General features: G+C 40.6%; 1 protein-coding gene across 2 annotated transcripts; it reads right to left on the bottom strand.

Annotated features, from left to right (window-relative positions):
* Positions 1-496: 496 nt before the first annotated feature.
* On the bottom strand, positions 497-27,747 carry tspan33b (tetraspanin 33b). 2 transcript variants are annotated; one of them, XM_054777618.1, is made up of 8 exons: positions 27,565-27,747; positions 20,983-21,040; positions 18,065-18,192; positions 17,836-17,910; positions 8,909-9,004; positions 8,522-8,650; positions 5,893-6,054; positions 507-806 (listed from the first exon to the last, which is right to left on the bottom strand). In XM_054777618.1, the coding sequence occupies exons 1-8, from the start codon at positions 27,658-27,660 to the stop codon at positions 738-740; spliced, it is 813 nt and encodes a 270-aa protein (XP_054633593.1). In that variant the 5' UTR covers positions 27,661-27,747; the 3' UTR covers positions 507-737. The 2 variants fall into 2 exon arrangements, with proteins under 2 accessions (XP_054633595.1, XP_054633593.1); XM_054777620.1 differs by lacking the exon at positions 5,893-6,054 and having other exon boundaries at positions 497-806.

Here is a 27,747-nt window from a genome sequence, read left to right as displayed (position 1 = left end):
AGATGCTGTGGCATGACCTTAAAAAGGCGCTTCATGCTGGGAAACCCTCCAATGTAGATGAATTACGACAATTCTGCAAAGATGAGTGGGCCAAAATTCCTCCACAGCGCTATAAGAGACTCAATGGGACTCAATGTAGTGCAAATGCTTGATTGCAAGGTGGGTGGCCCAACCAGTCATTAGGTTTAGGGGGCAATCACGTTTTCACACAGGGCCGTGGAGGTTTGGATTTGTTTTCTCCCTTGATAATAAAAAAATTCATTTAAAAACTGCATTTTGTGTTCAGTTGTGTTGTCATTGATTAATATTTAAATTTGTTTGATGATCTGAAACATTTAAGTGTGACAAACCAGGGAGGGGGCAATCACTTTTTCACACCACTCTAGTTGCAAATGGTGATTAATCACGATTAAGTGGAAAACTATGATTAATTTGATGAAACGTTTTAATCATTTGACAGCCCCAGTTTAGATGTGTCTTTAGATATGTCTTTGTCAAGGCATATGCTTTTAGATTGTAGGTTGAAATCCAGTACGCGTTTTAATTGGACTGTTTAAAACAATTTATTCTGTGACAGTTGTCACCTCACATTTAGAAGAAGAAACACAAAACAGCAGTCGTATAAGAGCAACAAAAAGTGTCCTTGTGAGTGCCTTTGGAGTTAAACTGAGTAGTCCAATTGCCATTTCTTCTTCCATTCTTCTTCCTCTCCTTACCAACTCTTTGTTCGCTCATGCTCACAGCACCGAGGTAATCTCATCTTGGATCTGAGAGATCAGGATCTGGGACAGCACAATGCCTGCAATCTAGAGGACAGCAGCAGCCGCTTTACATTACTCAAGAGACGCTTGTTAAATATGCCGCCTGTGCCAAACCCTCTCAAGGTCCCTTGGAAGGTTGTCCGGATGCTCATTTGGCACCAGGATGATGCTTTACAATTATACTGTTTGGATGTCTTTTGCAATAACAAGAGAATCACATTTACAGGATGATAAAGCTGTCTTGTAGAGCTGAGTGTCCCGCACACACACCTTTAACTGATACTTCATATGCACACTCATTCCTGGAACACCGAAGTCAGGATGTGCAAGACAAAAAAGTGCACATCAAAGCACAAAGAATGCAAATGCAATTATGTGGACGAGACACGTAGGCACTTCGCTTACCTCCCTCTCAGCCATTGGGGACCCAATCTCTTTGACACAACAGAAGAAGAAATCTCATAGTTGAGAGAGTGAATAGAGTGGTGACTTCATTTACTTTCATGCATTCATCCAACCACCCATCCATTTTCCATACCACGGGTAAGCTGGAGCCTATTCCAGCTGACCTTGGGTGAGAGGCAGGGTACACACTGGACTGGTCAGCCAATCGCAGGGCACCAACCACTCACGCTCACATTCACACCTGGACAATTCTCCAGTTAGCCTAACTTGCATATTTTTGGAACGTAGAAGGAAACCGGAGTACCTGGAGAGAACCCACATACGCACAGGGAGAACATGCAAACTCCACACAGAGATTCCCAAACAGGGATTTAAACCCTCAATATCCTGACTGCACGGCCAACATGCTGCTTCACTTACTTTTGCTGTGAATACTCATTCATGCAGGCCATTGAATCGATCACATCTGGAATGTTCCGGTTGTCGTAGAAAACATTTGGCCAGTGACTGGATGGGACAAACACTAGTCTGACTAGATAGGACAGCTCTACTCTGAGAATTTGGTGCAAAATCCAAAGTATGTGTTTATCCTGTAAAAAATAGTCAGACTGGTGTTGGTCCCATCTAGTCAGTGAGCATGAACTGATGAAGCCTGCTCGGATGAGAGGTGAAACGTCTTCTAAGAAAAGTCCAGTTGTGATCGATTCAATACCCTGAGAATTCATTTACTTTTAGAGCTTACAAAAATAATGTGAAATTGGACCTAAGCCTTAAACCCTAGGTTCCCAAAGGGGGGTACGCACGTTGCCGTAGGGGGTACGTGAATAAAAATTAAAAATGGGTTGACTACTGTACATTAGCGTGAAACTAGATTTATGTAATGCGATCGAACACCTCATGTGAACAGTACAGTGCTGAAGAAAGGTGACAGCATGAAGTCGGCTGTTCTATGTGTGTTAGATCAAGGAAAAAGTAGGCATAATGAAAACGTTGTGCATTGAAAGTGTTTGCTAAATGAGCGCTGGTCTTCTTGCGTGGCGCTGTGACTAATTACTGCGTTTTCTGAGCTGTACGAGCCTCATGAATAATGTGTCTTCTTCGGGCGTTGCAGCCACTTTTTTCGGCGTCTTTTGAACACGCCATGTGTGACGCAGATTGAGACTTACGTGTATGACTTTCTCCGACTCTGCACAAACGGACGTGTATTTTCTATTCTCCCTTTCAACTCATCCTTGTTCACGAACGTTAATGCTGCGCGTAAATGCACAGAGGTGAGGTTTAATAATGTTAGCGCTGTGCTACTGTGCATTTTTGCTTGGTGCATAATCTCATGCGATATGTGCTCATATGTCTATTAGTCTCAGTAATAAGCCTCGTATTGAATTCATTTCCTTATTTATTTCTGTACGTTATGCGCCCTTGTTTTCATAATTATTACGTTTATATGTAACATTGGTTGCATTGTAGAGATTATTTCCATGCCGCTGCGTTGCCAAAGCGCAGCAAAAAAGCATGAAAATCTCATTTCACCACATCTCAACACAGCCTGTCAGCACTTAATATAACATAGTATATAATTAACAATAATAATTAATAATATAGCAAACGGAAGACAAACCTGCCAGGAGATATCTTACCTCTCTAAAACACTCTGTTTTAAATTAGTAGCTCATGTGTGCGGTTGGAAAATAAGACACATGATTCTTTTATATAATGTCATAATATATCATATATTTAATAACAGATCAAAGATGTTTCATTGTGTGGTTTATGTGTGCAGGCGTGGGGGGTACATGACTTCCAGTCAGATGTCTGATGTGGTACGCGACTGTGAAAAGCTTGGGAACCACTGCCTTACACGATCCTGTGTTCATGACATTATCTTTCAGTCAAAATATACAACGATTGGTCAAAATGAAATAAATATTGTATGAAGCCACATTAAAAATGCAGATTTTCCTGTAAAACTCTGACTTTTAACTTTCTAACAAATTACAGGGCACTTTCTTGAACTTGAATCAGTAATGTGCAGTTGGTTTTATTATGTCTTCAGGCTCAGTTATTGCTATTCAAGGAAAGCCTTCTTTCTAATAAGAGAGGGCATAGTCTATGTTCAGTGTTCCCCGGTTGTGCATAAAAGTTGTATGAAGCTTTATGTGCAGTATGGGAATTACAGAATGTGTACCTTCACAAATGTTGCAGGTTCCTGGTATGTTTTTGTGCTGTGTGATGACGTATGATTGTTTCACATACACACTTTGCGAAGGTTCCATCTGGTGCTGCTTGATCACAGTGACCAGATGCTAAATGGCTTCAGTTCATTGAGAACGACAGTCTGTGCAGTCATGTGAGAAGGGAGCGCGTAAAAGACTTAGTAGTACATCCAATTTTGCAATAGCTTGATCATTTCAAGTAACATGTTCAGTATTCAGCAGAGGTGGGAGAAAGTCAGTGTTTTGCAAGTCTCAAATCTTTAATCCCAACTTTTGCGTCAAATCTCAAGTAATGACGTGCAAATCCAAGTCAAGGCGAGACAGGTCGAGTCAAATTGGAAGTCATAGGCTTGAAATTTCCGAGTCCTTACAAGTCATACGCACTGTGTTTACCAAAGAAAGTGCCATGATCTCATAATTTGTGAATGCAAGCGAAATTATCCTCGGTAGCATGTTGACATCCCAGTGTTAATTATTGTGTGTCTTTCTTGAAAACCTTCAAATATGCAAAAGAAGATTTAGCTTAGTGGCGTGACGTTGAGGGATGTTTCAGACTGGATTAGGGCTGAGTTTGTGACTTGCAATTCTCAGGCAAAATGCTAGGGTGAACAATGTGCTAGTGCTAGTGAACAATGGTGACGACATCCAGATCGATCAGTGCATAACAACGCACCACAGTTTACTGTCGGTAACGGTGGTGTTTGAAATAGTAATTAATTACATTACCCGTAACTGGAAAACACTGATGTGACGTGTGACATCATCCCTGAGACGCCTTTTGAGTTACTGTTGCCAAAACCCAAAGAAAAAGCGAAACATATGCACGGAGTTAATCCTTGGATGTTTGCCCTGTTGAAGTCTCGACTTGACAACATCAGCAAAAACTCACAACTCAACTTGGACTTTGACTTCAGTGACTCTGGGCTTGATTCGGACTTTAGTCTGGTGACTTGAAAACACCAGTGAGTTTTTCAGCGAGTGTGTTGAGTAAAATGTGTATTCAACTAACGTGATTGTTGGCATATGCAGCAAGATAACACATTTTCCCACATAGTCTGCCTCATTGAATGCAACTGGTAACGCATTCAATCCCATCCATTTTTAAAAAGACAACCCCTTCAGTACCGGCAATTTTAGACGATTTTGACTGATTTTTCATGGAACACAGAATATTGTGCTCTTTGGCGATATAAACATGGAACCTACCAAAAGAAAAATTAGATTAGCGTCTTTCATCAGAAAGAAAACGTTTGTTTCTACCTTTTTCCGTTCTTTAGTAATCAGCAGTAGAACACTGGTAAGTTTCAGGAAAATATCAGCTCCTGACTAGAAAAGGGAAAAAAAACAGCTTTTTGTGAAAAGGTACATTTCAAGCATAACTTACACTTACTGACAATGTTTTTTTATTGTGACAGCTCAAATATCTAAACCACTATACCACAACATGAACAACACAAAAAAGCGCTGTTTTACATCAAATTAACAATTTATTTACAAATATAACACCATGAACTATTTACAGTTTTCACATTTGGAACTAAACTGTGTGTGTGCACGCGTGCGTGTGCATGCGCTAAAATTTCCCAACAATGCGTAACCTTCTGCACGCTTCACTCCTCCATCCTCTTCCACTTCCTCCTTGCTGTCAAGTGTGTTTGTACATGCAAGTGATCCATGCCGAGCTCTTATCAAATGCACTCGTTTTTATGGCTTAAAACTGCTGGAAAAGTGACATGTTAGTGTGGAGTTGCGTCATCAGCTCTTTAAAAGTAAAGTAAAGTTCAGGTTTATAAAAACGTATGCATACGTCTTTGTCCAGTCAGGTTTGAGAAGAAGGTGTCTTGAATGAATCCTGAATGCTATGTCAGCACTGTTTTTCTGTGACCAAGTCTTATCACGCTAAAATGCAGTCATTGTATTTGTCAAAGTGAATAGATTGGTACATCGTTAAAATGACATTTTATTTGCTTATGACTTGTAAGGACTTAAGAATTTCAAGCCTCTGACTTCGGACTTGATTGGACCTGTCTGGACCTGAACCGACTTGCTCCCACCGCTAGTATTTTGTAATCTAACAATTGTATATCTATACAGGGGAGACATCTTTGAAATGATCAGGCATCTCTGAGTAAACCTCGAGTGTCATTTGAGTAACTCATTACTGGGCCGAGTGTCCTGGTTTTCAGCAATCAAAATATGGTCACCCTAGGTAATCTACAGTCTCTAACCGTGACTTTCTTGTGATTTCAAAAAGTAAACCTAGGACTGTGTAGCTGTAGCACAACTTCCCAAAGGTGATGTCATGGTCGTTCGACCATTCTTTAGTTGAGACTGAATCAACAGCGCCACTCCCTTTTTCCTCGACTGCCTTGAGATGATTTCTGCTGTGAATCGGTGCTGGGTAAATAACCGTGCAAGAATATGTACAACGCCAGCATGTGGAGACTGGAGGATAAGTTAGCAATGGCAAAGGACTATTGAAGTAGCGTGTGCTCATGCATGTGTGCTGTTACCTGAGGCAAAGCCAAACCCAGCACGAGGGCTCCCACCAGGAACAGATGGGACTCGATCCACAACACGGCTCTGTCTGCGCAGCCTACTGGGTAGATTGACTTGTTTGCCTGCAGGTAGTCCAGGGTTTGTGCCCCAAAGCCACACATAGTGTTGATTACTGCCTGTATGCCAGAAGACAAACAAAGAGTAACTCTTTCCTCATGTGAACCGTCATGAAAGTCTGTGGAAAAAACACTGTGGGATGCCTCTGCTTGTGTTATACTGCACTGACAAGGATATTAACTGTAGTGACAGCTGGAAGAGGGATTTGTAGAAGCCTGTTTACTGTAGAGAATTGGAATAGAAAGAGAGGAAAGAAAGTGACAGCAGAGAAATGTTCAAAATTCATAAAGGTGCACGTCCATTTGATGTGACATGGAGAGACTAACAAGTATCACAGGCACCAGCGTAGTAGCAGGCCGTGGCCAGTGGGTTGCAGCACTGCATCAATTCTACAGGGTTTGATACATTGATTTTCCAGTCATGGAAAGAAAGGTTGCTGCGATGTGTTTTCTTGGTAACTTGATATTTAATCAATAACAGTGTGATGGATCTACATGCCCTCTTTAGTTTCCTGTCTACGCCAAGACAAAAAGGAGCTGTCAGTTGTGGCATGTAAGCAGCGTGTTTAGTGCAGAGGTTATGTCGTATAAGTGAATGCAAATATGTGAAATCATGCATGCATGAGTGTACTGTACATTTACATATACATTATCTATGTGCCTACACACAACTGTTACTGCACACATTTACTGCATGCACAGGTAGTTTGTGTGTATTGTGGGTAGATAAAATACTCATCTCGAGGAGGAAGGTTAAGTTTTGATGCAGGAATTACTTCCACAGCGGACAAAGATCAAGATGAATAGACTCGCATCCGGGGTTGGTCAATTTCATGCAGCACTGTGTTTGTGTTTGTTTGTCCGAGCAGTAGTTTCTTCTTCAGTTATCAGCGTGTGCTCTGACAAGAACGAGGCTGTTAGCCTTTAATGTGCAACATAAAACCAAAACTTCAATATTAAAATGCAACATACTGTAACAGGTCAACAAGTCAAACGTCAACAATCCTCGCTCAACAGCGCAAATAACGTGTGCTTCACGCAATTTATTGTACGTTTTATTTACAAGAGTGGGAAAAAAATGTGCATATGTGCATTTGTTTGTCTGTGTTTTATCTCACAGGCTGGCTGACTGGCTCTTAGAAATAAACTCAAGCCGAACAGAGAATAGAATAAAAGACAAAGAATGGACGGCTCGTTTGCATTCTGGAGACAGCGTAATGGTGCTGCAGGTGCATAATATTGGCCGCGCTTCCCTTGCCTCAATCCCTTGACTGTAGCCACCATCATAAGGTGAATGGTATTGTAACATCCGGAGGTGGGGGCAAGTCAGTGTTTTGCAAGTCTCAAGTAAAGACGTGCAAGTCCAAGACAGGCTTTACATTTTTTAGTCTTTACAAGTCATAAGCAGTGTTTATGTTTGCTATTTTACTACTACTATGAAATTTGACAAATACAATGAATGCATTTTGAATTGTTTTATTCTTTAAAAATAAAATAAGACCAGTGTGACAAGACTTAGTCAAAGAAAAAAAGTGCTGACGTCGCATTTAGGATTTAATCCATGCATTATTGTCCTTAAACCATTTTGATCCTGGACGTTGCATTAATAACATTGATGCATTCAATAAGGCAGATTCTGTGGGAAAATATGTTGTCTTTCCGGAAATGGTATAACAACGGACACGTTATTTGAATACTTTGAATGGACACTTTTGTCTCAACACATTCACTCAAAATCTCAAGTATTTTGAAGTCATCACACTAAAGTCCGTGGCAGGACTTTGATGATTTTGTCAAGTCGCGTCCAAAGTCATCAAAATTGTGTCCAAGTCGATGTCCAAACCGTCGGTAGCATCTACCCGGACGTTGGAAGGATGACGAGGAGGTGGTCGATCAACAATCTCTTTATTGCAACAAAGCAGGCTACTGTCGGCCGCAACCACGGCAATACAACAATCGGCAAATTCAACACACACACGGTCAGGACTCGTGTCATGTTCACCAACAGTCGAAAATCACAAAACTCTTTAGCACTGCTGTATACGTAAGTGCCAGATCGCCACTCTTCTGAAAGCGACAGTAATAATCATGCAGTGTAGTGGTCGTATTACTGAGAAAAAGGTTTCTGTGCTTTGGCTGTTATTTTTTATTATTGTTTCATTGAATTCTAAAATGTACTGTTTTATTACTGTATTTTATGTCTACGTGTGAGTGACTTGAATGTGACATAGCAGAGTGTATCGTGAATGTCTGCATTCGTGTGTGCGCTTCAAGATGGGCCCAACATTTGCACCTTTAAATGCGTCTCACAGGCTTGCTGAGGCTGGCGTGAAAAGCTCACTGTTGCTCATCCGTGAAAGACAGATCACCTTGAGACTCAATTAGCTCTTCCATTACTTTTAGACAATCAGCCAGCCAATTATGAGTCTGCGGGGAAGTTAGAGTTGTTTTCGGAACTTTACTTGTCAGTGTGAGGCGTTTTCATTCATTTCTCAATTAAGGGGGATGGGAGAAGGACAACACTCACCTCTCCGGGAACGGGAGTGCAGCAGGAATGAGGAACAGCGCAGCGCTCTGAGCTGGGGTTCACATCAGAACAATTAAAGTACAAGTTCCAGGACCAGTCTGTATAGTTGTTCCATCCACAACACTGGAACTGTGGAAGGGCATGAACATTCAGTACTTAGGAACATTGAGTGCTTGATGGCATACCAGTAGATGAACTCGACCACATAAGCTGAGCCTCAAAGGACAAGAAATACATGTTAACTTAAGGCTCTCGTGTGGAGTCCTTAGTAAGAGCAAGCATCTGTGGTTTCTTGATTCAGGGTCGTGACATGCTCAATAAAGCTGTGGTTGTGATCACTGTGAAGGCATGCGGTAAGTACAGCCATGGAGGACTAGACCAGAGCACCTCTTTCTGAATGTAATCCATCAAGTTCTGCAGATCCAGATCATCCCTGTAGTGGACAATGCCTTTCTTCACAAACCTTCCCAAGGCCTCGCGGGTCTAGAGGAGAAAACGGAAAGTTTACATCAGAGATGGGGCGTATGCATGAATAAAACCCTCTCGTTTGAATTGCGTGAGTGCAGCAGTGGAGTGCAGCCATAACAATAACACCATTATAGCTTGAGAGGTCAATACCCACAATGCATATAAAACATACATATAGGATTTGCACTATTGCAGCTATTTGCTCTTATTTGAATGTGCTAACTTTCACCACTGGAGTTAATATAAGCGAGACCCAGATGAATTATAAATGAAATGCCCCGATTTTATTGATTCATGAGTGGAATTCCGGAATAAATGGGCTCCATTTAGATGATTAAAATCCTGCTGCTTTGTTTGTTCTTTTTGAGCTCTTTTTTTTTCTTTTAAAAATGTCAAAACAAGGTGATACATTTGAAATTTAGATTCAATATATGGTAATTACGGCACAAGATGCTTTAGCTGAATGCTAAACTTTAGGAATGGTGATAGGAATTTCTGTGGGTTTAATTGAGTTATTGTGACTCCGGCCAGTGTATCCAAGCCTATTTCTCATTCAGCATTCACTGGCCCGCATATTCGTGGATTTTTTTGTTTTTTTAAATATAGTGTTTATTTGTGCGAAAACTTTTTCTCTCCGAAAAACCCAGAACAACCCATCTGATTCACCCTAAATTGGTAATGGTACTTTATAAATATAAAGCATAAAATACATGTACCTAACCATGTGATGCCAGTGTGCAGTTGCAGAAGCACCTGCATCATCTCGGCTGCGGAGCCGCGTACCGCCGCTAGCTGATTTAAAGGGAGCTGGAGGCGGCACCACAGGAGCAACAAGCGAGGTTGTAGCTGTTAGGAATGGAATGTTTTCCCTCTGCTTTGAGCAAGGCATGTTGAAGGCTTGTTCAATGTTTTCCCTTTGCAATCAACAAGCCTTCGAAGCTTGTACAAAGCAGAGGGAAAATATTCCATTCCCAACATAGCCAACAACCAGGCTAAAGGCTAGCCTGTGACTCTTACTCCATCTGTTGTTCTATCAATCATCTTTCATTATCATTAATTGGTGAATACCTATACAGTCGATCCACACACAGTCGCCATTCACATTCACAGCCATGCAAATTTGCTGAATTTTAGTCAAAAAATATTTTTAAGAAATGTTTTTTCTATGAAAATAGGTATATTTTATGCAGAAAACACATCTTATTCACCCTAAGTCAGTAATAATTAATACACATCCATCCATTCATTTTCTATGCCGTTTATTGTCACTTGGGCCACGGGGGTATGAATCAATAAGTCAGTTTTATTGTAAATGTTGATCCATAATCGGAGGGCAATGTCACCATCAAGCTAGCAGGAGGGTTTGGAGGGGGGGAGAAACCCATGTGTCATAAACAACCATTTTTATGGGTGTATAAATGACTTGTGTTTTTTGGGGGTTTATTTTCATAGCTCAGGTGATAGAGTGGTCGTCTCCCAACCTGGAGATTGTTGGTTCGATCCTCCGTCGTGTCGAAGCGTCCGAGATACCGAACCTGAACCTGACGCTGGGCCATCAGTAGGTAAATGTGCAGTGCCAAAGCGCTTTGAGTGCCTTGGAAAAGCGCTATACAAGTTCATCATTCACCTCATTAGCATTCCATTCAGATGTAATGATGCTCATGGTCTTCTTGAAATCCATCCTTCTATTTTCTTCTGCCTATCCGAGGTCGGGTAGCCCAGACTTCCCCCACCCCGGCTACTTTGTCCAGCTCCTGCCGACGGATCCCTGAGACCTCCTACCAGGACCTCCTGGATGACGGTGCTACTGACCTTATCTCTAAAGGAGAACCCAGCCACCCCACAGTGAAAAGTAATTTCGGCTGCTTGTACCCGCAGTCTTGTCCTTTCGGTCACTACCCAAAGCTCGTGACCATAGGTGAGGGTAAGAATATAGATCGACTGGTAAATTGAGAGCTTTGCCTTTCGGCTCAGCTCTCTTTTCACCACAACGGACCGATGGAGACTTTACATCACTGCAGACACCGCACCAATCCGCTTGTCAATCTTCTTGTTCTATCTTTCCCTCACTTGTGACGAAGACCCTAAGGTACTTAAATTCCTCCACTTAGGGCAGGATCCCATCCCCGACCCGGCGATGGCACTCTTCCACCCGTTTCCCGGGCGGCCTTGTTTACCTGTTAAAGGCTAAATTACTGAATCTTTTAGGATGGGATGAAAGGACAGAATTGTATGTAGGGGAGAGGTGGTGTCGTAGACCTCCCCCTGTGTTCACAGATGATTTTTCAACTTTGATGTACTGTAGATGGCTTCCCTCACTCCTCTTTCAAATCATTTGTCTTCCTGAAGAGGTGGGCCGTCTGTGTTCCTGAACACAATGACCTGGATGAATGAAAATATTCACAGGTTGATAACCACCGTGAGCTCTAACACAATTTTATCCTTAAGTCGTGTTCCTAAACTGTTGTGAATGTTCCACCAATCTTCCCCCGTCTGTTTCCTTTTTGGCACGTGGTGTCGTGTGCTGGGGGACGTAACATCATCTCCCCATGTCATTAGTGCCAAAGTCTCCTTCAAGGGATCTGTTGAAATGGAACATTTGGATCCGCTTTGAAGTGCCGAAGCATTTGAATCATTTAGCGAGGAAGAGGATGCTGGGAGGGTTGTTAAACTGCGCTGTTTAGCAGCAGGAAATCCGTAGGCTGAGTAGGGGGCTTTCATAGGTGCTGTTTGTAATGCAAGGTTTAGTAATCAAATATAAGGCATTGTTTATGAGAGAATAAATAAGGATGCCTGCAGGTATATTTTCCTATTCAGGCTAATAACTTAATAGTTACGCAGGCTGCAAAACCAAGCAAATGAAGTAAATACTGATCCAAGCTGTTAGTGTTCCCCCCTCCTGGGATTTCATGCAATCTGTTTGAGGCTTACGTCACCGACAAGCACATGACTGTCGATGTATGTATTATATTTTCTATCCAGTACTTCATAGAGCTGCCAAGTTAATAAAACCTGTATACCAACTAACAGGTACCTGGGGATTCCTTTGATTAGAATCCTATTACATCAAATCCAGCTTTACCTTTTACAAGAAAGCAGTACCTGCCGAATTCCTAAGCAATAGTTTGAGTGACTCACTAGCAGGGGCTCCTTCTACGGTGACTCACTGTCAATGGTACCCTGAAAGAATGAGAGAAACCAAAGCATTTTATTGAACAGTGGACATTTAGCCAAGATAAAACCCCTGGAGTGCGGGTAGGCTTGTTTTGATTAGCAAAAAGTTCAAGTTTAATTAAGGCTCCGGCTCACAAAGTGCTGCTCTAGTTCTGTTAGCTAAACAGCCCGACAGCCTTTTTTCCACAAGTCCTTGGATCTAAAAAGTCGTGGGAACTGAAACATTCCCTAGCCTCAGTCGGCATTCATTCATCTTTCCGCAGAGCTTTCGGTCCAAGGCCAATCGCTGTATAGCCCAACTGTCCACTTTTACAGACAGCAAAGCACTTATGACAAGCACGGGACGCTAATGCTCACTCCCATAGTGTAGTGTTGCTGTGGGTGACTCATTAGCAGAGGCGGCATACTACGGTGACTCACTGTCCCCTGCTGATAAACACAGACCCAGCAGAATGTATCTTATAGGAAGGTGGAGATCGGGCGAAGAAAGGACCCCTGGAGTCAGCACAGACTTGTTTTGATGAGCAAAACAATGCAGCAATGCAGGCTTGTGCTCCCAGAGCAATATTCTACTTAGGGTGCTTTCACATTTGTAGTCTGGACCAAAATTGTTTACCGGCTGAGATGTCACGACGAGGATATCAGTTACTGTATCTAAAGATTCCAAAACAGCAGGAATAGGCTCAAATTCAAGCCGTTCGAACGGAAGGATGGCAACATTAGACTGGGATAAAAGGTAGAGTGTGTAGCATGATTACTTGTCTATTTATCAGTGCTCATGTACAATTAGATCAAAAGTGATGATGCAAAATAAAACGTTTTGACACAGAATTACTTTTCAAATTATGTTAAATAGTTTGTGTCAATTAAAATAAAAAAGGTTCCAATACGTTCTATATGATGAAATAGCAGTTTTACGTCACGTGTTCTGTTTAGCGCCTAGTTGTTGTTCATCACCCACGTCGTAGTAGTAGTTGTTTTACGTGATGCGTTAACTTGCTGTGTGTCGTTCTGTTTGATGCCACCTATGTAGAGACGATTTTTGAACCCAATGTGGCACGCGAGCCCAAAAGTTTGCCCACCCTTGATGTAATTATAGCCAACATCCAGGTATTCTTTACTCTTTGCTAATAATCATGAGCATGTATCCAGTTGCCGGGGGGGCGAGTGTCTATGCAACTCTGGGTATTTTATTAAGAGGAAGTTACTATGGTGCCCCACTGGGATCCAATATCATTTGTAAAGCCCTTTAATGACTCGAATATGCTTTAATTGGTTGTTTCGCTGCTCAGTGTTGTTGTTCATGAAGGTGGACCTACGAGGTTGTCAAAGTAACGAACACACTGAAAATACTCTCCATACACAGTGTTTGTTTATGAATTAAGAAATGGTATCAACTAACTGAGCATCTGCACGACAGCCGCGCCGTCCCTCAACACAATTACCGTCATTTTGTCTTGTACAATTCTTGAATTAAATCTCTATAAAATACAGTAGTATCATAAAAGTATTTAATGAGGTTAACGTTCCATTTCTCCGGCGTCTGAGAGACACTATTGTCTGGGGTTTTTTGATTAATATTAATGAGTAGCTAATTCCTGACAAAAGGATTGGGGAAACAATGTATTGGAAAATATGTTACTTTTTAGAGCAGTTCAAATACGATACACTTATTGTTCTGTTCAGAATTATCTGTCCTCACAGACCGTAAGCTGTCATTAAGTGTCCTTTTTTGGTTCCTCTTTCAGGAGGAAACTAAGGACATGTTAGACAACCTGATTCCATCGCTCTATTTTCTATACTACTTGTTCTCATTAGGGTCACAGGTAAGGGTTCGGGTGAGAGGGTTATTTATCGCCGGGCACATATAGACAAACAAGCATTCTCACTCACAAACAATTTACAGTCTCCAATTAGGCTTGTTGGGTTTTTGGACTGTGGGAGGATGCCAGAGTACTCGGAGAAAAAGAAAACCTGCACACACGAGGAGAACATGCAAACTCCACACAGAGATGCTGAGCTTTGAAGCCGGGTCTCCAGACTGTGCAGCCAACTTGCTAACCACTTGGCCACCATGCGGCCCACAACCTTATTCCATTAACTTTATTTTATTTAGATAGCAATTCAAAATATAGTTGCAACATTATTCATCCTCTTGCATTTGCTGCCAAGGAATCAAACCACAATGCCTCCAGAAAAGGTCATCCATGCACACAAGACCTTTTTTTTTTTTTTTTAAATGAACCATTCCGCAACAATACATCTGCTTGCAATATGTCATGTCAACATTCCATGTGCTGTTTTACTTCAGTTCTTTAGGATTGCCAGTAATTTCCAGGGTGTCTATTGGCTCTAAATGAAGGTCAGCGCTGGAATATATTAAAAGAAAGGAAAAGCCACAAGGAAACTTACACAATAAGTTTGCATGACACTGGCCAATGACTTTTGATTCAAAAGAAACAATGTGGCGGCCTGTTTGCTCCCTGCAGCATGCGATACTGGATCAGTCCACCTCTACTAGGCATGGGCCGATATGAGATGCAAAGTGATAAATAGGGTTGGGCAATTTCAATTTGATTCCAATTCCTTGTTCCGATTGCGGTTCCTAACAATTCTCAGTTCCGATGCTTTTAAAAGGAAGGGTCGTAAAAGTTTGCATGATTTAAATCAACAAATTCTTTTTGGATGAAATGTATGAACGTTTCCATGCATTGTTTAATGTATAAACTTTTTATCAACTTTACTATGAATGTTTTACAGGGCTATTTTTAACCAGCATTCAGTATAAATATCAAAGCATTCAACTTGAACATAAACGTTATTAAGTTTCTTTTACAGGAGTACATTTTCACAAAAGGTGTTTACTTTTGACAAGTAGTATGCTTTGTTTTTTGCCTCAATATTGGTGAAAGCTATTTTTTATGACACCCTTATTTTGTTAACACAAACAGGATATAGCCCAATGCGCTCTTATTTTGAAGGCCGGAAGCGTGTTTTGTGGGTTGAGAAGGTCCCTTGACTGTTGTGAACAGAGAGGTACTGCGCAAGCAAATAAACTTGCCTCGCCGTAGCTCCCGTCATTTATTTACACCAAACTTCCATATCAGCTAGCATCCTGAAACCCTGCGTTACATTAGCATGAGACAGACATCATGTATTGTTGGACTTCCCAGATTCTGTTTGGAGGAAGTCCGACGTCGCGCATCAAAGACAAGGTACTCTGTTATTTCTACACTATGAATGTGTGAACGTTAATCATGTTGCTCGCGCACCCTCCTTTGCATGATTTCACTGTCTTGCTAATGTTGCACTGAGCCGGGCACTCATTTTTATGAAGCTAAGCCAAACTTTTGAGCCGCTTCTTCTTGGATGATGCTCGCCGGCTTCTTCTTCGTTGGTGTTTGCGGCGATTTCTCGGTAAAGTGGGCATCAAAACTAACAATCGAAATAAAAAACGTTTTGACAATCCTGGGAGATTCCTAATGTTACTCCCGGTTCCCATCGATGGTCTTATTACTCAGAAGAGTAATACATTAGCGGTACAAAACTAACTCTCGCGGTGATACGAAAGGACAGAAATAACTTTTTGGTGGGGGGCAGTGGTTTTGTGATGGAAATGTATTACTCTTTTGAACGCATGTTGTTTCGAGAAGCATAACACTTAATTTAAGAGACACCAACAACGAGCCGTAACGACTCTGGTCCATAACGGACCAGAATTCGGCTCACCGGACAAAGTGGGGGAAAAGTCACTGTTGATGCACTACACTGCACCACAATGGTTATGTCATACAGCTTCATGTAAAAAACTACCCTTTCAACACAGCTCTCTTCCTGTCGAACATTTGATTTGTTTTCTTTTAAAAGTTCTTGTTGTGTTAATAGATTTTACAGATTGTTATCAGAGGTGTACGTACTGCTTTTCCACATTGCTGGTCGTCGACTAATTTTTCCTCTTTTCAAACACCTGTACCCTTATGTGATGCCATGACTAACCAAACAATGAAAAATGAATAAATAAGCCAAAGTAAACGCAAGACACACTTGTAGTGGCAATCCCTCAGATGAACACTTGACGAACAAACATTATCAGCGAAGCATAAAAACATAAACATGTAAAAATGTGTTTGTTTTTTTAACAGTGGTACATGTATGTCGTACATTTGACCTGTATTATCACGCATTTCTAAATTATTACCAGTTTAAGGTGAATGAGATGTGTGTTCCGCAGAAAAGGAGACCAGAAACAAATATTTTTTGATAAACAATCCGTGAATTTGTGGGTCGTGAATGCTGAATGTGCGGGGACCCGCTGTTTTTTAGAATTGTAAGACCTTAAGGACATTAGACTTTAAGGACATTACATTTAGCAAGAAATATCGGGTGTCCTTTGGATTTTACTACACAACTACAATGTTCCCTCGTTTATCATGGGGGATAGGTTCACAAAATAGCCCGCAATAAGTGAAATACGCATAGTAGCCAACTATATATTTTTGAAATGATTATATATGTTTTAAGACTGTAAAACCCCTCGCTATACACTTTATACACTTTTCTCAAACAGGCAATAACATTTTCTCACATTTCTGTCTTGTTTAAACACTCTCAAAAAAGTTCATGAATTTTAATGACCAATCTACACGTCGGACACAAGAAATGATTAAGTCACTCACGCTCATTCCACTCCTGTTGCAGTCCTCTTCCTTCGAACCGAAGATTCATTTACAAGCTAGCAAGCAAGCAAGCTAGCAATGTCACAGGAAACACAGCAGGGCTGCACGAAGGAGATTGATTGACAATGGTCTACAGCCAATCAGGACGCAGAAAACAATGGGCAGTGCAGACAAACAAGAGAGGAAAGAGCAAGACACTCAACTTCCCACAATGCAATTCTTCTTAAAGGGCCAGTCTTGGCCTGTAACAGCGTTCATACGCCGTAATAAAAAAAAAAGAAGCACTAAAAAAATCAGCGAAACAGCTAATCCGTGAAAGGTGAACCGTGATAGAGCGAGGGAACGCTGTATATTAAAAAGAATAATAATAACTAAATTAAAATACATGCAGAAATATTTTAAAAAATAGTATTCCCCTAATGAAATGTTTGGATGTGCGTTATTTCCAGCCTTTTGGGGGTCACATTAAACAATATGGCAGGCCAAATCTGGCCCCCAGGCCTTGAGTTTCACACCTGCGCTCTCGCGGTTCCACTTTGTACTTACGAATGTTATGCACAGAAAACTACAGCCTATTGTCCCAAACAAGCCGTGAGTTTTGTTCCGCAGCGTTTCAATATGATGATGCATGTGCTGCTATTAAATGTGATAGAAACATGCCTGAGAATATTTATAGGAAAATGACGTAGCTCAATAAGGTCACCAAAATATCTGTTGTCACTTGAATGCAGGGCAGTTCAACTCAATTGCAAAAAAAAAAGTAAAAGAGTAAGTAAAAGAGTAATGTGATCTTGAAGGGAGAATTTGTAATACTGCTTTTGTACTGGATCTCAATAGATAATGTAGAAGCCATACGAGTGAAACGCATATAACGCAGCTGCCGTTGTTGATGGCGCTGCTGTAGAGCTAAACCATAAAATCAAATGATGTGACCCTGCAGTGGTTTGCTTTATTGACTTTATGTTCTACGATGATGAAGCGAGTGCAGTAAGATACCTGCTCAGCGTAGAAGAAGCCCAGAATTGCTATGGCCAGCTGGGTAAGGAAAACCAAAGTCAGACTGAAGGAGAACTGAAAGCAGAAAAGACAAATGTGATGAATCTTAACAGACGGATTTGTCAATACAGATAAGATGAAAGATCCCGTCTTGGATGAAATTTAACCGATCTGTATGAGACAGCGGCTATAGCGTCAATATTTGTGATGTGTCCGTTATAAATGTTACTGTTTTGAGGAGGTGAATGTTTTCTCTGAGGGCTCCAACACAGCCACAGAAAGTGATGAAGAACATGACCACCCCCACGACAATTAGGATGACAGCTGGGTCGATCAGGAACGTGTCCCGCACCGTGTCTGGCAAAAAGACAGAAATTGGACAGGCCCAGGTTATAGAGAGCTGCACTTTGTTATTTCCACCCTCTTTCTGATGCATTTCTCTCACCCGCTTCTTCCATTTTTTCAACATGTACAGTATTTCAAAGTGTTTATTTTATTTTGCTATGCTCCATTCCACGCCTGTCTCCCTTTAATCAACCGTGAGACTTGTGGAGGGTTATTAAGGACAAGTGCAATCAGTGGAATAAATCCAGGTTAATCCTTTTCATCGCCCATTCGGAATGCATGAATGCAAATAACTCCAAATATGATAGCGTGGAGTCATTCACAGAAATGAAGAGCACGGACATTACTCAGGCCATACCTTTGAGCTCAGCTATTTCAAGCATCTCAGATTCTGTGGTGTCTAACTTTGACACAAGGTATGACATGGGTTGACCTGTGATGAGGAGCATGTACCTTCTGACTGGACATTTGACCTCACATTCAAGATTTATTGTCCATTTCGCAATATGTGCAGGACATACAGGAGACTCGATCTCCGTTACCAAGAATGGAAGTAAAGGACAATGCAATCATTTCATTAATAATAGGTCTATATCAGGGGTCATTGAAGTGCAGCCCACGGCTGTTCTATTACTGGCCCACATTGCATTCTAAAAATATAATTTAACATAAAAAACCCCACCAAAAATCTAAAAATCTGCAGAAATTTTCAAAGTATAAAGTCAAAATATTAAGAGAAAAAAGATGTAGTCGAATGAGAAAACCCCCTAATTTTAGGATAATAATGTGATCACATCCACATCAAACAAACAATAAATAAATAAATAACATGAGGAAAAATAACACCATTTTAGTAGCATGAAGTTAAAATATTAGGTCAAGGTCAACTTTATTCATTTAGCACATTTCCAGCACTTCAACTGCCCAAAGTGCTATAGAACAGCCAATAAAACACAACAAATATCCAATGATAAAAACAGTACAATTAAAAACCACAGTACAATACACCAAAACAATAACACCAATAAATCAGAATAGACAATGTCCAGGTTCACCTGTGTTAAAAGCCAGCCCATAAAGGTAACATTTCAATAAGGATTGAAAGTACTCCAGCGTTTGTTCAGATCTAAGGTTTAGGATCAGGCTATTCAAAAGTTTAGGACCTGCAACCGAAAAAGATTATTATTAAAGAAGCTGTTACTTTTTAAAAGTTGTAATAATATGAGAAAAATATATATATTATGAGAAGAAAGTCAAAATATTATGGGCATAAAGTAGGAATTACAAGAAGAAAATTTGCAAGAAGAAACTAAAAATAGCTAAAAAAAAAAAAAAAAAAAACAACAGCAGAAATGGAAAAAATCTGTAATTTTATGAGAATAATGTGATAATATCATGAGGAAAAATAACATAATTTTAGTAGCATTATGTAATACTATTTGAAACAAACAAAACAAGAAATAGAGTTCTGGGATTTTTGGAATTCTGCTACATTTGTTTGTTTAGTGTACAATGAATGAACACTGTCCCAGTGAAATAAACCAATAAAATAAAAAAGCCATAATACTTCGAGAATAAAGTAAAAATGTTATGGGAAGTCAGAGAAGATATCAAAAATATCAAAGTGGCCCTTCCGTTTTCACTATGTGGTCCTTGATGGAAAAAGTCTGGGCACGCATACGCTATATTTATGTCATGTGCAAATAGCAGTAGTGCAAGAGAATAATACACTGTAGCTGTAATGTGGCCAAAGTAGGCCTAGTGTGACAATCAGGGCAGCTGATAGAGCAGAAAATGGTGTTCTGAGACCATCTTTTTCTAGAGACAAAAATAGGTACACTCCTCACGTTTCAGCAATCATTTTTATTATAGGATATATTCTCAGAGGACAAAATGAAACTTGGGTACACTTTAGAGTAGTCAGTGTACAGCTTGTATAGCAGTACAACTTGACTATCCACTGAAAATGAGTCAACACACAGCCATCATTGTCCACATAGCTGGCAACGCAAGTGAGTGCAAAGATAAATGCATCTTGCCTACAGTCACACATGGTGATGATAGCAGAATGGTCTGAGCCTAAACACACCTTAAAGTGCTTTGCTGAGGAAAGTGAAGGTGATGGATTGGCCAAGCATGTCTCCTCCAGACCTGAACCCAAATGACCACTGTCCGGACTTTTGAGACATAATCTACTGGGGGCGCACAGTCAGGAGATCCGGAAGATCTGAGTTCGAATCTCCGTTTGGTCATCTCTGTGTGGAGTTTGCATGTTCTCCCTGTGTGGAGTTTGCATGTTCTCCCTGTGTGTGGGTTTTCTCCAGGTACTTCGGTTTCCTCCCACATTCCAAAAATACGTATGTTAGGTTAATTGGAGACTCTAAATTGCCCATAGGTATGAATGGTTGTTTGTCTATATGTGCCCTGTGATTGGCTGGCAACCAGTCCAGGGTGTATCCTTCCTCTTGCCCAAAGTCAGCGTACCCTCGCGACCCTGGTGAGGACAAGCGGCATAGAAAATGGATGGACTCTATTGACTGAATTGACTTCAACCTGAGCTACAACTGATACGGTTCTTGCTTTGAAATGGAGAAACCCTCTATGACTGACTGAGAATTTTGACTGGAGGAGCGGTGACAAGAACCCTCTACAAACATGGTGGCCTGAATCCACACACCGAGAACATAGAGAACATAAACTAGAACATAAACGAGAACATAAACTAAAAATGTCACAATCACAGCAACAATAGTGTAATTGTAGCAAATGATGTGTAGTAATGCGTCAAGTGTGGTTTTGTACCTGTGGCTTTCTGGACTTTGGCATATACTCCAATGGCAACAATCAACAAGGAGAACACCTGGGGGGAATAAAGAAATTGTTTTTTTCAAACACCCCACAAAGAGACAGAAATATATGGACAAACCTTTTTGAGACACCTTGCCATATACCAACAGGAAGTGAACACGTGAACACATAGAGCTTCAACTCTTCCGGGAAAACCTTGTCCAAGATTTTGGACTGTGTCTGCAAAGCCAAGAGCCTCATTGATTGCTCATACTATGTCATTAGAGTACTGATATGGTTTCCAGGCTACCATTTTTAATAGAAAGCATTGGAGACAGAAGGAGAGATGGCGGCAGTAACCCGCCAACTATTCTTCTTTATTCCTAATACATATTTCATATTTAATGCAGATCAGTAAGTCAATTGACAAATGATCCAGTACTAAAAACAATTACAACAATTACTTATACTTCCGGTTTTGGAGGAATTCCCCTGAGTGTGTGTCAGCTGCACAGACATGGGTGGATGATGAGCCCAATGAACGCCGCCTGGCACATGTGGCCAGGCAAACACATGCCATGCGCTGCTTAATATACTGCATCAGTTAAAAAGTTGGTATAATTGATTTGTGTTGTAGTACACTTTATAACAGACATTGTATTTCAAAGGACATCAATTTCAAATAGAGCAGAAACCCTTTAAAGACAGAAAATACTACATACAGTTGTCCCTTGCAGAATGATTTTCGCGGCTTCACACTATCACGCTTTTTCAAAAATAAATAAATCATGCTGCTTTGTGGTGAAATACGGCCTATTAGTAAAAAAAATGCATATTTAGGCAAATTTTACATATATATATTTTTTAATTAAGCATTTTCAAGCTTAAAAATGGCTAAATGAACGAAAACACATTAAGAAGACGCATTCAAAGTGTATTCTACACTGGTCACTAAGTGCCAGTAATGTTACTGTAATGTTTGGTGAGTCACACAAACACCAGTCTTGATCACCGGAACAATGGCCTTTTATTGCAGGTTTGAATTATCTCACAACAGGCACAACAATAACAAGGTAATGATAATAATAATCATAATAACACGGGTACTATTGCGGCCGTAACTCATGCCAAGCTAAAACTCAACTCTGAACCTCTAACATTACTTCCTGTCTTCCACACATCCGGAACACATTTACTGCGACACACATGAACGCGAGTCTTATTTAAGTCTTATATAACTTATTTGCTCTGATCATGTTTACTATATTGGGTAAAATGAGTGGAACGGTGACTCTATGTCCCGAGGGCTCTAATTACGCGTTTAGAAGATCATTAGAGAATCCGCAATTTTGCGGGGCCGTGAATGCTGAATCGCGCATGTGTAGTTGCACATTTCTTTATCGTTGCACGCAAATTGAGAATATTGTGCAGCCAGTACCACATAATCTATGACCCATACACGTACATGCTATACACTATTTGTATAGTTTGTACAAATGCTGTACTGTATGTTTCCTTTGGCTGTCATGATGTACTACACAGTTGCAGAGTTGTGAAAGGCGAGCAACGGGGAGCAGGAGGTGGTTTGTGTGAGGAGGCTGACGTCCTCTGAGCATAAAGCGAAACACAAGGAAACATTACTGGAGGAAGAAAAGCTCCTGCAGTGCAGAGCCGGAATCACAAATGAGCTGTGGGCTGTTCGCATCGTATTTCGACACCATGGAGGAAAAGAAACCTTGTCTAAAGCTTGTGGCGGTGGTGACAACACTCAGGACCGAACACATGTTGCTTGCTTTCCCAGCGTAAATGTTATTATCTGCTCAGGGTGTCATTTTTAAAGAAAGACAAACCACAATTTCAATTAGTTAAGATTATAGATAATTAAAAAATGATTACCACTTCATAGTAATTGTGATATCGGCACTCATTTCCCTCTTCTTCTTCAGTGGTTTCTCGCCTTGTATAACAATCCCAACTGTTATGTTGTTTTCCTCCTCTTGCAGATTCCCAGATATTTTTTTTGCAAAAGAACTGTGAGTATGTGCATGCCATTGCCTATACAGAAATGATTTTGTTGTTGTGGTCTGAAGCCCCGATTGTTCCGATACTGATTTGTGTCTGAAGTATTTGGTATCAAAGAGGTACCGTATTTGATACATTTTCGATTATACCCAAGCGTTTGTTATGTATTCCACAGTTAGGTTGTATTTTCGAACAAAAGCATGGCAAAGAAAAGAAACCGAGTGGAAAAGTGCTTGTTTTGTACATTGCAGTGTTTTAAGGATTTTTTTCCTGCTTTAAGGATATCGTTGGGAGTGTAGGCGTGAGACCACCTGCAGCTCCATTTTTCACTTTGCCACTGTTCGTGTGTTTTTTGGATATTCAACACGCATGCATGGTGAATATGTGCCTGCTCTGTTTTTCAGGCTTTTCAAAGAGATGAATCAGGTGGATTGTGTGGGGAGGTGAAAGCCAGATGAACCAAAGCCGTGCGGACACGGGGACAAAAGGCCTGATGGATTAGCGCTGCAGTGTTCACTTCTGAGCTTGTGTCTGATAAACAAAGTCCCACACAAGCCAGGCTGTGCGGTGCTGCAGTTATTGCTGATTGGCTTTTACCACAGTAAGAATGGGAGTTACCTCCCGACTGTTACTGGAATGGGGCGCAGGTGCATATATTTAGAAGGGTACACTTTAACAGGGTTTGCAGGTGAGCTGGAGCCTATCCCAAGAGAAAGGTGTGCTACACACTTTTGAAGAAATTAGGCATACTGGCTCGTTCATGTTGATGGGCTCACCCTGCTCATTATTAATATTTCCACACGGGGTCTGTGGTATTTAGCTTTGCAAGCGTCTTTTTCCCTCCTAACTTTGACTGTGTTACCTTGCATTGCTCCTCACTAAGCTCCACTCTTTTGCTGTTTGTGTGTGTATGAGGCCTCGCCTCCCTCCCACAGAGACAAAGCGACTGTATGACTGACAAGAGGTCTCACTCTGTTCGCCGTTGTTCTATGAAGCATCTAGATGCTGAACCAATGCACAGAGTGAACTCTCTTTCTGGCCCTCGAAGGTGAGAAACAAGGAAAACATGCACATGGCAATTTATGGAGGCCGGCAAAATGATCAATTTATTCTTGTTACATTAAAACATTAAAACAGAATAGGACAAGTCATTTACTGAATATGATTGGCCCTCTTGCAAGTAATGAATGACAGTGACAACGTTGCAAAAAAATTAATAATAAGGACGACTCAGAGGAAAACTGGGAATAGTCCACTAAGTCAAAGATATTGCAGTAAAACAGCAGAATCGAAGTGAGGTAGAAGCAAACAGGCCATGGCTTGAGCAGACACTGCAAGTGCAGATCCACGCAAGCAAATAGAGAAGATGCAAACTTCACACAAAGATTAAGCAATGCAGACTCCAACTCGGATTTCCTAACTGTGAGGCAGATGTGCAACCCCCACAGTCCTCCTGGCATGATGGATTGTTTTTTAAAATGGTAAAGATGGCGTCAGGCGTTAAGAATATGATTGATCTCCATTCAAAAAGGCTGTGTTGTGTAGATGATATATTTTAAAGGCGTAATGGATTTCATTCATACTTTGTAAAAACAAGCCTCAAACAAAGCCTCACACCCAAATACAAGCGCAGATGCATTTTGAACGAAAAATGTATAACAATGTTCGGACCGGCCCTTTTACAGGGTGAAAGTCCACCCGGAGTCTTTTATTCTAAGAGCTGTGGAATGAGTCTATGAGCCTCAAGGACAGTTTACAATTTAATTTGAACAGGATTCGCTGCCAGTGAAAGCTTAGCAAAGTCCAATCGATCTCCGAGGAGGAACTCTGTTCCTCTTTCCTTTATGACTTCTGTCAGAGATGTGGTACAATGGGTGGAAACATCCGTTGTTCAGTTGCTGGGTTATCAGGCTCCAGTTAGTCTTTGTTTGGACAGATAATCACTCCTCAGACAGAAATAAATATGGATGACAATAATCATCCATACGCTACCGTTCTCTGGTATTACCATGTCTAACTTATTGCGTAGAGATATGGGGTAATAACTATAAAAGCAATCTTCACTCGCTAAATGTCCTGCAAAAAGATCAGTTAGGATAATCCATAATGCCTCGTATAGAGAACATACAAATCTTTTACTTCTAAAATCACAAATATAAAAATTTGCTGATTTAGTACATTTTCAAGAGGCTAAAATTATGCATCAAGCAAATAACAACCTGCGACCCAAAAATGTCATAGAGTACCTTTCTACAAGAGAGGAGAAATATGATCTCAGGGAAGAAACTAAAGTTAAAACACTTATACGCGAGAATGAAGCTAAAAACCCACTGCATTTAAGTATGTGGAATCAAATTATGGAACGGACTGAATAAGGAACTCAAACAAAACACTAAGATGAGCGATTTCAAGAAATAATATAAACAGTTGATGTGTGCAAAATACAAGGAAGAAGAGTCTTATTATTATTATTATTACTTATTTATTATTATACTCATTATTATATACGATTATTACTCGTGAGAAAACCCTGACATTTATATTACCACATTGATACATTACTTACCACTTTTGTATGTATTAAAAAGATCACATGAAATACAGGAAGTGAAACAGATGTAAAACGGATGGGGGGTAGGATTAAATCAGATTTGCTTCTTTGTACTCCTTTTGAACATGTGGAACTGCAAATTGTACTTGTCTGCATGTTCAAATGAAATTAAACCATTACCATATTGAGAAACTATGTGTTTGTGTGTGCAGATAAAGAGAACAGGCTGCATTTTTGTCCCAACTGAAAGGTCCTGTGAGTGTTTTATGTCTCCGCTGTAGATAAACACAAACATGTTGCTCTACTCATCTGAAAAAGAAGGGAAAATATTCCATTCCTAACAACACCAAAAAACAAGTTTGTGCTAGGTATTGCGATACCCTTGATATACCCAAGAACTGGAACACTTTATGGAGTGAGGTTCCCACAGCTGGCAAATTTAGCACCTCTACAATATCAGGTCTGTACCACACAAGTTTTAAAATTAATGCATCGCTTGCTGGAAGGTGCCACTGTACAAGCAACGTCTTCAAAGTAAAGTGGAATCCTGACAAACGCACATTTTATTGCCAACCTTAACACGCAGACAGCAGCACTCAGTTCCAACACTTCCAACACATCCATAAATCACACTCACGGCGAGCAAGGTGCATTCACAAACAGCGGAATTCTGAACATCAATCATATTATCTGTGGATTTTATTTCATGTTGGTGAGTTTATGACTTACATATTATTGTATTTCTATTATTGAAGTATTTAGATTACTATTTTGTTCAACTTGCATGTCACACAATTCTATACAAATAAAAAGGCATTGTTTGTGGACAAAATATGTACATTCGGGCACCGTTCAAGCGCCGGCACCATTTCAAAAGTACCGATTTGGCACCAGTATCAAATAATATGTAAACAATACCCAACCCTTTCAGGCTGAGCTGTCTCTTTTTTTTTATTAAAAAAAAATCTTAATTTTTATTCTTCCATCAACAATTATTCTGAACTTTTTAAAAAATTCATAATTAATCAACATGGTGATCATCAGTTAAATACATTTCTACCAAGGTCTGACTTAAAAAACAAAGCAAAGGTCAATCAGTCAATGGCCAGGGACAATACAAGCTGAATAAGCGTTAATCACGCCATCAAGTTGTCTCAGTGGTTAATATATTGTAGCTACAACGTGTTTTTCGGTTAACTTAAAAAATGTACGCCAAAAGTTTGCCTCAGTTTGCGTTCATTTTACGGCTAGCATAAAATATGGCGCACATCTTGTTGTGATATTCATACACCGCTTAAGTCCAACTCTTTTGTTAATGTATTTTTATCACAAAACATCCTTGTTAGGAGCCTATTAGCCTGCTGCTACATGGAAACAGGAACTGGAAGTCAGCTCCGTCGCCCATCTATGATGTCATCAGCAGTTGTCTCTGGAGTTCTTTGCTGACTAACACAGTTACGCCGCAAGTCTCGACTTTTCTTTTGATCGCAGCTGCAAAATAACACACAATGGGGGCAAAGAACGTGTCAAGTTTTTGATAAAGAATGCTACTGACCTGAAGAAATAAGTCATGACAAAGCACGAAGGTGGTGTCCGTGTGGATCTTGCTGCCAAATCGCCATCTTTGTGGTGTTTGCGTGCTTTGGATTTTGGATCATTGGTTTGCGCACATTTAAAGTAACATGTAGCAATGTGAAGACAAGGTAAAAAAAATAAAAATAACTCACTCAGCAGTTGCCGCAGTGATAGATGACCAAGCAGAGTATTGTGAACAACTGCATTATAATGAAAACAGGCAGCAGTGGGGAACTGAGGTGCCCCCGTCGATTGTTGCTTCACACACAGTCTAAATTATACTTCTTCATTTATTATTAATAGACTTTACTCCCTGGACGTATTAATTTCACCTTTTCTGCTGGCTTGAACCGAAGCTCTAGCTCCCCGCCAACTGCTGATGTTATCAGGAATGTGTCACACTGGGTACTGCGCTTTGTGTTGTTTTTCAACAGTGCAACTCCACTCACCCAAAATACGAAGCTGAAGAAGAAGAGAAAGTATCGAATCCACGGGTTGACGAACGAGAATGTCTCGGCTCGATCCAGATGAAGTTCCCTGTCCATGCTGACTTTTCCCCGTCCCACACATGGAACCACAGTGAGTTTTGCTCCAAAACGCAACCAGATCCAGCTCCACCATGCAGATACTTC

This window comes from Dunckerocampus dactyliophorus, chromosome 5 (assembly GCF_027744805.1).
Source record: "Dunckerocampus dactyliophorus isolate RoL2022-P2 chromosome 5, RoL_Ddac_1.1, whole genome shotgun sequence".
Taxonomy (NCBI): domain Eukaryota; kingdom Metazoa; phylum Chordata; class Actinopteri; order Syngnathiformes; family Syngnathidae; genus Dunckerocampus; species Dunckerocampus dactyliophorus.
This window is presented reverse-complemented; position numbering and strand designations above follow the sequence as displayed.